Genomic DNA, 13864 nt, shown 5'->3' on the forward strand with positions numbered 1-13864 from the left:
CAGGTCAGTTTAAGACTCCGACATAAATGAGACAGGTGAGACAGAAATGTGGCCTGTGGCCTATTTTCCTCCCAGATACCTCACACAACAGGTAAGTTAACTCAATCACCAACATTCAGACTGTGTAAAAAGAGTGGTGTTAGAGGGGGAAATAGCCTCTCCCCTGGGGAGGGGAGCTATCATGAGAGCTGGAGGCACAGAGGGGTTTTATTTCCCCACCAAAAAAAACCCATACCTGACTTGAGCAAACTGAGCAGTCAACAGAATCAGTCCACATACAGTAGTAGACAGAAGCTCTCATTTTTTAAAATTACATAACAATTCGTTTACACATTGGCAATAAAAAGCGATTAATACATGTAAATTAATACGTAAAATAATAATTAATACACATAGTACCTTTGATCTAAAAATAACCAATAGATTAATTGACAATAAAAAAAATAAAAGTTAGTTGCAGGCCAAGATGAAATGCATTTTTATTGACATAAGCAAACGCTTTCACACTCAGTCAGCTTTTTCCTAACATGCTCATGAGAACTTGTCGTTGCTGGAATAGTGCATTTGTTACTGTAGGAGCTGGTCAACATCCCTCCTCGTTACTGCATATGTCAACACACAGTTTTCTGGGTATTTGCTTCCTGGTATATTTCTCCCACTGATGAATATTATTGGGAATATGGTGTGAAACTTGATGATGTCTGCCACAGAGTCAAACATCTGAGGAGAAATAAAAATGTTAGCTGCAGTAATATCCTTGCTGGAGAGAAAGCTTGTTGAATTAGCTTTATGAAGTCATCCACTCACGTCCTTTGATCGTTGTCCTGTTCCCAGGGCGTACTTTCTGGTGCCCTCCATGAACCGAATTTTTACATTGTAAACCTTTTTCTCGTGATAAACCGCCAGTACCAAGGGTTCACTGTTGGTGTTGTTGGAGCAGTCACGTACCAAAAAAGCTCCATCCTGATGTCAGGATTCACAAAAAGAAGGCTCATTTAATGGCTTCGTTTCACTTATTCATTTTCTCTGCGCCTCACTAAGAAACTCTTCTTCACATAAACCTTAATAAAGCCACAACCTGCTGTTTGGTTTTTGTACGGGTTTAACAAACAGGATGCATGTTGGTTTTACAGGTGGCAGATTTCAGATGCAGATGAAAATGAAAAGAAAGTGAATAAGTGCACTTCTCAAAATATCAAACTAGTTCTTTAAGCTTTAGACATTGAGATTCATTTTTAATGCATTTCACACAGACCTTGTTCACCAGGTGTAAGGCGTGCTCAGCATCTGCTCGATTACACGCCCCAACATACCAGTCCTCTTCACAGTAGGTCTGCCAGGAGAGTTCAGTGATCAATGATTTCACAGCAAAAATCAAACTTACATTCTCTATTATTTGACAGAATATTTTTTATTAAGTAGGAGGAGGTTTACCTGTGTAGGCTTTTCCTTTGGAACAAAGTCATGTTGGTCAAAGTCTTCTTTAGTTTGAGGCCACTCATGGTGATGACGCTTTGATGGCACCCTTTCTTTAAGCAGATGTTAATGTTGACTTATTTAATCAATCGCCGTATAACGACACTGATGAGCTGTAACATTACTTACCTAGATTTTGATGCGACCTAAACAAGGGAAGAAAGAGCACATGTAAATCAAACGTGGCCTAACATAACAAAGCTGTCCCGAAAAGCCTGACAAGTCGAAGCCTCACCTGATTTCTATTTGAGTTTCTAGGTCCAGAGAATGTCTGTGGTTGGTATGAGGGGCTGAAACACTCTCTGCTCTCTGTAGACCTAAAATCACAGCCTGTCTTATTACATCTGTGGCTATGTGTTTCATCAAAATGTTACACTCACAGTTGTGTAGCTCTTACCTCTGCCACGTGAACTGAGTTCAGCCTGTTAAAAGTATTGAAAAGATGATAACAATAAAACAATATGCTGAGAGAGTTAAGGCACAAGTGTAGAATAAAAAAAAATCAAATTAGCGCGACATCATTTCAGAGCTACTGGAAGACACTATTACAAGATATGACCTCTCAGGAGTAAAAAAATATCAATGAAATAGACAGCGTATGATATGATAAATGATCCAAACAATGCTGCATGTTTGACTACTTACTTTTCTAGTTGCCTTCTGTTGTCCACTGAAATTAAAAAATATAGATACAATCATAAAATCAGAACATGCTTTATCTCAACTCAAGGTTTTCCTGTGATTATTTGTCTTACCAGCAGATGGTGTTGCTGCTACACTCTACAAAATGTGAACTAAGAGGACCCTCACTGTCTGTCATTCATGCAGGGGAAAGGGCCACATGGTTGTGGTAAGTGACAGCAAAAAATAAAAAGTGTAGATGCTCAATGGTAGAAGTGATGGTCTGTCTACCTGCTACATCTCCTGCCGCAAATGAGCCTGAATGGGGGAATGAAACAAGCACTCACTCTGTCCTGCAGGGCTTGTCTAGAGTCAGTCCAAGCATGTGATTCACCAACTCCTGGGCAGACGGTGGAGGAGGTGGGGAGGGCCTGGAAGAACACAGACTTCAGCCGTAAGTCCTTTCACAACCCTCCGATAAATAAGGTCAATAGTAGCCGAGTGAATTACCTGCGCAAGCACTGGGGAAAAAAGAGAGAGAAGTGATCACCAATCAACACAATTTATACCCACAAAACCAGATAACAGTACTCCATGTTGTATATGGCACAGGTGTTTTACCTGGTCTCCTGGATGCAAAGGTGTGGACCTCTGACCTGTAAAAGCAACATGTTAATATCTGGGATGCTACACACAGAGGCCCAGACAGATCAGGTGTTTTCAGTTGATTCTGTTCATTAGTGTTACCTAATCTGGTCTTTCTTCTGCCAGGCTTCAGATCTCTATTCACAGCAGGCCCTGTGATTTAAAAACAGAACGCAGACTAGTAACTATGTATTGTGGACATTTACTGAAGTATGATACTGAAGTACCATTTTAAGGACCTAGTACTCAGTCTCAGAGGAAAATGCTATATAGTGAACTGCAAGGCTTTAATTACAGGTTACTTGGCTGAACACAGTATGTATTTATTTATCTATTTATTGCTTTCACAGAGAAATAGAAACAGAAATTAGTTCAGAGATTTTTAAAACTGACCTGAAACCATCAGTTGAAGTATTATATGCTTCTATCGAGGTCAGACTCTTAGTACAATTGGTGATTTTCAGTATAGACACTCATTTATATTAATGTTTTAACTTGTTATGTGGTCATTTTTACCACGGCTTATGAAGCTTTCTGGCTGGTGCTAGCAAACAACTTTCACATCAGGACACACATACTGTAGTGGTTCATTATTCACTTGCCCTATAGCTCTCGTTTTCATCTCCAGCAGCAAGTGAGATTAATATCTTGGTCTTTAGCTGCTATTGAGAAGGGCTTGACTATGTTCATTAGCTAGTTGCTAACTTAACAGACAGAGGAGCTTTTCTGCTGAAAACAGCCTTCAGCTCCCAAGGTTAAAAAGACTGAACCATGCAGTAAATGTGCTGTAGAACCAATACAATGAGCTAAAGGAGGTTTAAAAGCTCTGTATAAAGAACTGTATAATTATTCCACATTTCACAGAGTTAAACCTTGAATTATGCAGGTTTATAGGGAGCCTATGTAACTTTTGCTGAGCAGCAGCCTGAGAAGAGACGGCAGTGAAACGACACAATAATCTCTGTTACACAGTAATCTCTATCTGAGGTTTGCTAATGTTAGCTAATATCAGCCACTGTAGCTAAGCATGCCTGTAACAGCAAAACCCCTGAGTGTATTGAATTAAGCAGCTGTGTGCCGTATCGATCATGTATTTAACTCTTCAAATTCACAAGGAGGAATGTGTTCTTTCTTTTTTTTTTTTTTTAAGTTACTTAGTAAATTTGAGCAGATCTTTCACATTTACTTCCACAGCATTTCTTTGCCACAAAAATAATGGAAAAGTTTGTAACTTTACCTATTATATGTGGGATTTCTCTGGGTGGACATCTAGGCAAGACGTTGGAGTTACCCTGATAAAAAATAAATAAATAATAATAATAAAGTTTCTTTATATATCACTTAACAAACCAGAGATTACAAAGCACTTAAAAATCTTATGTTACATATAATTTTAGACACAAATCTATTTGCATGCACATATAAATACTCTAAATACTTGAATAAGCTTATATAAAAGACTTACAGTGAAAAAATACATAATCAGTATTAGTATAAAAGAGAAAAAAGCAATTTAAAAGAGGTTATGATTTAAAAGAAGTTACTGATTTTGTTGAAAGTAAAGTGGCACAGCATATAAAGTATAAGCAGACATTTATAATGGTAGTGGTTGGTTTGTAATGGCACACAGTGTTTCCCCTCCCTGGGCTGACTGCTTTTGGGGGGCAGGTGGGCTGTTGCCAGATTGGATGCATTTTTTAAAAATGCTGCTATTTTGGCCTGACTTTCGGACATTTGTGGTTGACGTCCGTCCATCTTTGGCTTTAGATGGATTTATGACGCTTGTTGTAAAACTCTTATCACATTTAATTTAACAAGTGGTCAGCCTGTCTCTGCTCTGCTCGGCTCCACTTCATGTGTGTGGGAGGGGCTGAGAAACACACTGTGAAACAGAGAGCAGAGGAGAGGAGAGACACGCCACCATAAAGGACAGCAAAACACAGTCTCTCACGCTAGGCTGAAATGAAACAAGAGCACGTGGTTAGGTAAATAACAATAACTTTTGAATTACATTTTTTTCCTTTGGTTTCTCGGGGGGGTGGGGGTACCATTAGGAGGGTGGCAAAAGTAGGGGAAACGCTGGTACATTGATTTAAAGAAAACAAAACAGAAATCTTACAGTGGCGAGTGATGAAAGGCTCTGAGCTGATAGTGACCTTGGAAGATCCCTGTCTTGAGAGAGAAAGAAACTGTGATTGCCAAGCTTCCGTTAGTAGCAGTAATGATAGTAGTTTAAGTGTTAGTTGACAGCTCAACACCCTTAGAGTTTGTATCTTTCTGTGCATCTCGGTCGTTGGCAGCCCCAGCGGTGCACTGCAGCAGCAGACTGTATTGATTACAGCAACAACACTCCAAGTGTGAACAAATTTAAAAGCCACATTCAGTATAAAGTTGTAGACGTGCAGCTGTGAGGCCCCTGGCTGTGGGCCACATCCATGCAGGAGAGCAAAGGGAGTCTATTCACGCTACATGCCTCCCTCTCTCCCCCTTCGGCTCCTGGATAATTGTAATCTCCCGCAGTCTAACTCAGCCAACAGATGGCTCTAGAGACCCACTGGCAGATCAGTTCACTCAGCATGAGCTCTCTCCCTCAGATCCACACTGCTTTCTTTCTCAGCACAGTCTGCACCTCACCACCTCATTCAGCTTCATTTTAATTATGCTCTCCAGAGCTTTTCTGAGTAGAGAAGTGAAACACACTCGCTTGTGTCACCCAGAGTGTAAACACTTCTTTAACTTGAAGTTTGTGGCATATTTAAATCTTATGGGTTATTGTAGTCTATTCACAAACAATTTTCATGTGGTCTATTTTTATACATTGAAGGCAGACAGAAACAGTGAGAGCTCGACAGGGGGAGTGACACACATCAAAGGGCAGATTCACTCCTACAAATGGAGAGAATTACTTCTCAGTCCACAGAGAAACCAAGGTTTACTGTTGTTTACTCAGCTTACTTACATTATGTACAATAGTACTACAGTATGTGTGTATAAAAACATTGAACACTGGTAAAGACACTGCTCAAATCTAAAATAAACTGAACCTCCACTCATATGCAATAAATATGTTTAGTTGCATGTTTTTAATTGAAGGGTAAATATAAAAAAAAAAAAATGTTTTCTTAATGCTCTTTTAAAAGTCAGTGTAATCTATGGTAAAGTAACAATAAAATCAGACCAATTCTCAGAGAAACTAAATTGAAACTAAACTTAAATTAAATTGAACTCATGAAAACTTGTGAGATAAGAGTGAAAGACTGGATGAGTTTATGAAAAACAGGTCATTGTTTTCTTCTCTACCTGCATACTCTCTTTCTTCATTTATGGGCCTCGCAGGAAGTATGCGCACATTGAACATTTCCTCCTGGTCATCCACCACATCGTACTCAGACTCCGCAACGTTGTTGTAGTTACCACATCTTTTATTTCTGTGTCTGTCTGCTCTGTCGCGATCCTGTGGAGAGAAAACTGCAGCTTCTTCATACTGTAAATACAAAGAATGGCAACAATGGACAACCTTTATAAACCTGTCACTTTGTAAAAACTGCTTATTTGTGCTTGGATTTATGAGACTCAGACCCTTTGCCAGCTTTTACATCACAATTACACAGTGCAATATGCAATCCCACAATATGTCAAAAGAAATCTCCATCTGTTTTAACACCGAGCTCTTTGTTAATAATAGCAAAGCACTAAGATTTAGGAAAAATAGGCTGCTTTTGATAATAATCTCATTCTGCATTCATTGACTTATTGGAAGAAAATTACTAATCTGCCTTAAAACAAGGAAATCAGTGAAGCATGGAATCATTTTTTAGTCTTGCTCCCAATAAACATTGATGTATTCTGAGTAGACAGCTCGCGTTAGATCCCCTACGCTTAAACATCTCTGATAAGCACAGGAAGCTACAATGAGGTGTTGCAACATAACCCGCTGCTTGTCTCTCTCTTAGGTATTTCCTTTTTAAAGCGTCACTCTTCACAGTCACGCAGATGCACACATTTATAGTGAGCTATAGAAAAATGTGCAAGTCTGTGACATAGTGTTAAAGTGTTTTTGTTTCTGTGAATTAATGTGACTTTGTTTGGTATTTTTATGCATCTGTGAGTGAGTCTGAAAAAATGGGTTGGTTTAGGGTGACTGTGTTAACAGTGGGTGCATCAATCATGGCCAATTCAACCAGCCGCTCTCATTTAATTTAAAAGCTAGGTAGAAATTAATGTTTTTTTCCAACAGGTGCACAATCTCCATCGGGCATGTATGCGACAACCTGAACATTTCGCCACAGGCAGGAAATTTTCCTTTTTTCAATGCCCGGTTTGAATGTTGTCCACATGTAATGATGCACCCAGAGAGCTTATTTTAAAAGACAATAACTCGTACAATAAACCACATGCTTGCTTGTGTATGTGGACGAGTTTCCATATTTATCCAGTTTATGTAAGAGAAGCACTGTTAAATTATTCAGAGAGAAATGTGGTGAAAAAGAAGACATTTCTGCAAAAGACGGCTGGACAAGATTATGTCAACGTACTTTATAAAGCAGAGCAATGTTAACACTTTCAGTTTGAGAGTCATACTTCATGAAATTTAATCAACTCTAATTGGCTGAGAAAGAGTGAACAGTCTCTGACAATTCAAAGAAATGTTTAACATTCAGTTTTGCAGTTACATGTGATTTTTTTTGTGTCTTTTTCATTCTATAAAACTGAATATCTGTAGAATTTCTCGGAACATGCTGGAGCTTTTGAATAGGCCTTTATTTGAGTTCATTTATAGTCCTCTTTAGTTCCATCAGAAGGCTGTCATAACTCGCCAGCAAGTGCATATTTTAAGTGCATCAATGGATACATTAGTGTGTCAGTTAACAATTCAGACAACAATATTACTCGGCCTTATAACCACACTGCATCAAATTCTTGTAAGTGCCTGTAAATGCGTATGTCAACTCTAAATTTGGAGACTGCAGATGAAACACGCACACCCTCATTCTTTAGATTCCTCGGCTCAAACAAAAGACAAGGTTTTCATATGCATCCTACATGCAGATATAGTTAACAGTGGTATTGAACCTTACTAGCATTATTGCATTTATCACTTTAAATGTTTATTTCTAATGTACATGTGACTTTGGTCCTTGAGGATTACAAGGACACAGCACAAGGGCTTTATGTGGCCTCCAAAGCTGGAAAAATAATACCAGAGAAAACACTTAACACCAAGTGTCATTACAGCATATATGACAAGCACTGTGATGATTTTCAAACGTATATCATAAAATCATGAAGTATCATGAACATAACTCTTATTTTCTCAGAAAGACAGTTTTGTGCACATTAAAGTTGGTTCATAACTGTCAAATATTTCATTATCAGAGTGGATAGTGCTCCTAAGTAAACTATACACATGATATTCATAACCACAATGAGATAATTCACCTCTAACAGATGTAGTGGCAGCTCATAGAAATAAAATGAACTAACAGTGACTATAACTCTCCCTCATATGGCATTAATATATTAATCTTATGAGTGCGAGTGAATTTGAGAGATGATAATTGCATAAATTCATAAGAACAAGATAAATTGAATGAAGCACATCAAAATGTAATTTCACAGTTAAACTTCAAAAGGAATATTAATGCATCCAAAACAACAGTTGTAAATTATAGTAAAAATGCAGAGAAGAATCCTGGTCCGCACTGCGTTCTTCTTGCTGTGCACTAACAATGACAGAGCAGAAACTCCCTCTTTACTTATTTCTGTGCTAAAAAGGTAATTATCAGCGGGCTGCAAACTCCCAAAGTTTCCCCCGGGAACGTTCATGTGGAACCAGCAGGGAAACGCTGTGGATACGGCCGCCATAACTCACCATTATCACAGCAGACTCATGGCTGTTCCCTCTCTCTGCAGCTAACGAGGGGGTGAAACAAAAATGAAAAACATCATTAGTTTGGTGTTACGCTAAAGACTGTGGCCTTCCAACACAGCTTGTCCTTGGACTTTTCTTCCCCAACAGTTACACAAGCAGAAGGGTGAGGTCTGTGTTCACAACAAGACACAGCTGAGCTGTTTGTTTTTACATTTTTAACGTTCAGTGGAAGGAAACTATATCTGAATTTACTGTCAAACAAATTTTTAAAATATTGACAGATTTATTGTTTTTTATGTGACATAAGCACCTGGGTGGTGAAAAGATCCTGCTGCTGCAGACAGAGCAACAGATGTTGCTTAAACATCTTAAACATTATTTAAATAATCAGATATTTGGTTAATCTTTGCTTGATCTCCAACATCCCTCTGAGCCTCCAGGATTAGTCCGTCATTCTGATGTGATTAAATTTATAACTTTATATTAAGTATTGCTTCTCGGTAAAATCAGGAGTGAGGATAACACTACTGCTACCATTATGTCTACCTTGCGTAAATAATTTAACTTCAGATGAAGCTTTTTCTCTTGAACTGTGGATACAGTTTCCTTATCATTTCTTGAAAGTTTCCTGGAAATGTAGAGACACATTTCATGTAGTTGTTGAGTATATTATCTATTTTTAGATGAATTTCCATGAACTGCTGCATTTAAACCCCAAAGAATACTTATCACTAATTCATTCATTATTGGAAACTTTATTCTTCATTTATAGTGCATTATATATTTGTCTGAAAACACAATTCACAGTTTGCTTGTGTAGCTCGCCCACTATCCTTTGTATAGAAGTCTCATGGTTGGGTTTTGCATTTAGAAATAACTGAAAGTGTACCAACTGATCACTCTCTACGTTACCTGTAATTAATACTAAATTATATGTTTCTTTCCAGGAGACATCTTCTGAGATTTTTTGGAAAATAAATTGGAATTTACAGACCTATAAAAAAATCTAAATTTCATGAGCAATAAAACACATCCTTGTTCAAGTCATTTCACTCAATGATCCTGCAGCTACAGACTGTCTTTACTCTATTTAACATCTACCACTGTCCCATTATTACCACTTGTAGTCACAGTGGCTGTTATATATTGTGCTTTACACAGAATACAAATATGTATTAATAACAGCCAATTAGTATAATTAATTTTGTTTTGCTGAGATGTACAGTCGCGTGTCATCAGCATAGTGTAGTTGAAAATAAGATGTGTCAGCAAATTATGTGAGATATTACACATTATATTCCAACCTTGTTTTATAAATGACATTTATATGCAACTAATTTGCAATGGCAAACACATTTTGAAGGAAACATAACTGCAATTACGTGCTCTGTTAATATAATGAGGATATGTTGTTAATTTACGTGTTCAGATAGTACAAAATATGTTGATACTGAAGATATCAGTAAGCTGTTCACTGACAATGTATTTTTTTCTGCCAAACTATTTAATATTGCAGTACAATATCCATTTATAGTTAATACAGCATTATTCACTTTCTTCTGGTTATGTTTAGGCACTCACAGCACTAATATGTAAAAGTTCACTGTGACTTAAGAAAAAATGTATTTACATTTAACAAAAACCCTGATCTTTCCTTAACCTTAACCGAAATGCTTTTGTTGCTGAAACATAACCACAGACAGGAGTCAGGATGCAAAGCCTGGTCTCTGGTGTGACAGCTGTGTGCTTTGTTCGCCTGCCGTCCACTCTAACCACCCCCTGGTGAGTCCTGCGCTGCTATAAATGTAACGCTACATTCACGCGAAAAAAACATTTCCTCTTACCATAATCCAACCAGCAATTATGTTTCTCAGCAATGTAATTGGGAAAACAAGTTAGTAATATATATAAACACAGCTTCTAGGAGACAGGGTTGCAAATTCAGTTACAGCTACATCAGAATGCTGAAGGAGTTTTACATCAGACCATGAATCGATTCAGAGTAGACCAGGAAGTAATATGCCACTAGCATAAACGAATAAGTATTAGTGAGATGATACAGAGCAACAGTATCAAATGTTACATTAATTTTAAATATATAACACTTGATATTCATTAGAAGTGTTATATAATTTGTGTTATCTTAGTTTTAGACAATGCAGATAAAGTATTGGTATTAATCACAGAGTAAGGTGTGACATTGTTTAGATTTATGTCAGATTTGGGAACGCACAAACTCCTGCTTTGTTAAAGGCTCCAAACATAAGAAACAGACATCATATCTGTTAAGGAATCAACTGAACAAGAGACGACTGACAGAAGTTAACTTTAATATTTGTGCAACATGAGCTTTTTAAGACCTGGTATCAGTTTAGAAGAATCACGTTCCCGGGAAAAGAGGCACTAAACGAAGAGAAACACAGCATCAGGGCCAATCATTCACTTTTTGATTGACATGTTTTTATCTTTGAATCCCTTTGGCTGTGAAGGAAAACAATACAGGAAGCAGGAAGGAAACCTGCTCAAAATAGAAGTTAGGACATTTTAGAAAGGCCCAGTGACTGTGAAAATGCCAGCAGACATTACAGGCTACCAACTGACACTCCCAAAATGGAGACTCAAACTCAGTATTGGATTGGATATGTGGTCCAACCCTCAGCGGAGCTGTCTGTCTACTTTGCAGAGCTTACTGGGCCATGGGAAGTTGTGTTGGATGAGACGTATAAAAAGGAAGGAGATTAGATACATGGAGCTAGCGTCTGAGGTTGAGCAGTTAGTCTGGAAAATAAACTTCTGCCCCATGGAAATTGGGTGCAGAGGATTTGTGGCAACTCAAACCACTAGACTGCTTAAGGATTTGTGACCTGACTTTGCTACGGGCATCGAGAAAGTATCAACTGCAGAGTGAGAGTGAGCTCAGTCTGAGGAGAAAAACGACATCAACAGGGCTCAAATTAGGAAGTGCTCTAGATATTAGTTTCATAAAACATCATTTATTATTGTCAGTAATATTCCTGTTGGTGTCGAGGCAGATATTTTTGTATTGAATTAGTCCTCTGCTAGATTGTTCTGTGGCAGCAAACATATATTTATACCCTGCTTTTTAAATCCAGTATCAGATCTTTTATTCATGTGCTTTCTTTTCATTCTTAGTTCTGAAATCTGTATCAAATGGTGTGAACAGGAAGTACAATAAGTGCTTGTCTTTGACCCGTTATCAAGTTCCTTTTGTTATAAAGTATGCAGTATTTTACTTTTCAGGTTTTTGTTGCAAAGATGTTTAAACTATTATTTGGCTGATTTATACTTTTTTGACTAAAAGTGCCCCTTGAAACACACACTCAAATTCCATATATTTATATGTTAGATTAAATTTAAAGTCGAGCAACTGGAGACTTGTTCTTGATTTTGTATCAAAGTGTGATTTTCATCGCTAGCAGAAAACACTGTGCTTCAAAGCCTGTCTCGTCTTTGTATTTCCAAGCTTTTTATACATTTTAGTGTTTTTTTTTTTGGGTTTTTTTTTTACCACAGACCAGCTTCTTTGCTTCTCTGGTCTGCCGCAGCTTTTGAACAGTCACAAATACAATAGTTAAAAGTTACCTACCTTTTCAGAAGACTTGTACAACAAGCACGTCTGCATCAGTGGGTGTCCAGAAATATTCTGCCTGTTGGTTGCAGAAATAAACTACAGTTTTTCTTTGACTCTTGTTCACATTCAAAAGCACTCCTGGTCTGCTTTAAGTCTGACTGTTGGCGTCAAGCAGCCCACTGCAGTTACCCAAAATGACTTCCTGTGTGGTGAATAACTGGCCTATAACCTGAGGTCCTCTCTCTTGCTCTAGAAAGTATCGGGTTAGTCTATGCAAGGCTTCCTCTTGTGTGTCTGTGATTTCCCAGGTACTTCTGTAGCTGTCAGTGACAGTGAGCAAAATATCTCAACGCATTGTTTGTGGCACTGGCCTATTGTTGTGTAGATATTTCTGTAGAGCTAATTTCTACATCAAACTCTTGACATATGAAAAGTCCTTGAGGGTTGTGATCAAGAGCCTTACCCTCATTGTTTCCTGTGTTAGCTTCTGTCATGTGGCGTCTGTCTATTTTCATGCAACGGCTGTGCAAAAATGTACAAATCAAAAACTAAATCTATTTTGAGTCCGAAAACCAGATCTAGATGGTTTGTCCAGGAAATCAAAGGTGAAATGAATCTGCCGATGCTACAGGTAGGCTATTTCTCTGAATTTGAGCACAGAACATAGTAACCTTTCAACATCTGCTCTGGCAGGTGCAAAAGGAAGCAAGGTGACATTTTCTCTTTCAATTACATCATCATCTGGCTTCATCTATATATCAAACAAGAAAGTGAAACCAAATTCTACTTTTAGTCAAGCTTAACCTTTCAAAGTGATGTTTCACCTTTATGTAATATTTTCATTTCATAGCATAGACACTTGAAACAGTCTACTACCAATTAAGTTGCTCAAAAAAAATCTTAATTTGCATTTTCAGCCCTCAGGTGAATAAATGTCCAAGTTACAACATGGTTTGTTAATAACAGAATGATGGTTATATGCTATGCTGGCTTAGACTCACATAAACCAAAATTCAGACAATGAGAGGCATTGTGCTAAATTTATTAGTACTTCTATAACAGCTCAAATGAGGCTGAAAATCTGCTGAATCATGCTGAGAATATTTGCAGAGTCGGCCGTGAAGACGGGCTTTATTGGCGCAGGAAGAAGACGCACTGACAGTACTTAGAGATGAAGAGGTGAGCATTACTCATTCTTATATAAAACCTTGCAGCCAGTCCAGGATATTGTATAAGCCGCCTTCTCTAATTTAGAAAAAAACTGTCACCTCTGCTCCCCACAGTTTTTTGTGGTCATTTTTTTAAAGCATTGCAATCAGCACAGTTATCACTGAGATCACGGAGGACACAGCCGTTGCTAAAAACAGGTCCAGTCGTGCAATGCACAGACAATCATGCATTCATACATTTTGTAAAAAGTTGACAGATTAGCCACATTAGCTTCCACTTTATTGGACCTGCAATAATCCCTCATTGCAAAAAAAACCTTGAGTGTGCACAATTATGGCAAGTACTGTAGGTCATTGCTGAACCAGGAAGTTGGTCTAAACTGTGATGGGTGTTTGAGCAGCAGAACATTTCCTTTTGTTTCTCTCAAAATAAGTTTGCCTAACCAGTTTTCAACCTGTATGATTAGCTGACTGCTCCTGTTTCTTGAC

General features: G+C 38.0%; 1 protein-coding gene across 3 annotated transcripts; it reads right to left on the minus strand.

Moving 5' to 3' along the window:
* Positions 1–281: 281 nt before the first annotated feature.
* On the minus strand, positions 282–12550 carry LOC139605542 (cytokine-dependent hematopoietic cell linker). 3 transcript variants are annotated; one of them, XM_071457102.1, is made up of 17 exons: positions 12222–12550; positions 8615–8655; positions 6043–6196; positions 4862–4914; positions 3980–4034; positions 2845–2895; positions 2719–2753; positions 2608–2618; positions 2445–2528; positions 2122–2146; positions 1874–1898; positions 1712–1793; positions 1606–1622; positions 1435–1529; positions 1256–1333; positions 808–963; positions 282–720 (listed from the first exon to the last, which is right to left on the minus strand). In XM_071457102.1, exons 2-17 carry the CDS (start codon positions 8615–8617, stop codon positions 568–570), a joined length of 1077 nt encoding a protein of 358 aa, XP_071313203.1. In that variant the 5' UTR covers positions 8618–8655; positions 12222–12550; the 3' UTR covers positions 282–567. The 3 variants fall into 3 exon arrangements, with proteins under 3 accessions (XP_071313203.1, XP_071313202.1, XP_071313204.1); XM_071457101.1 differs by lacking the exon at positions 2608–2618 and having other exon boundaries at positions 2708–2753; positions 12222–12546; XM_071457103.1 differs by lacking the exons at positions 2608–2618; positions 4862–4914; positions 8615–8655; positions 12222–12550 and having other exon boundaries at positions 2708–2753; positions 6043–6194.
* Positions 12551–13864: the final 1314 nt, after the last annotated feature.

Source organism: Trachinotus anak, unplaced genomic scaffold (assembly GCF_046630095.1).
Source record: "Trachinotus anak isolate AG129_WGS33_773 ecotype Australia unplaced genomic scaffold, CSIRO_AGI_Tana_v1 ptg000021l, whole genome shotgun sequence".
Taxonomy (NCBI): Eukaryota; Metazoa; Chordata; class Actinopteri; order Carangiformes; family Carangidae; genus Trachinotus; species Trachinotus anak.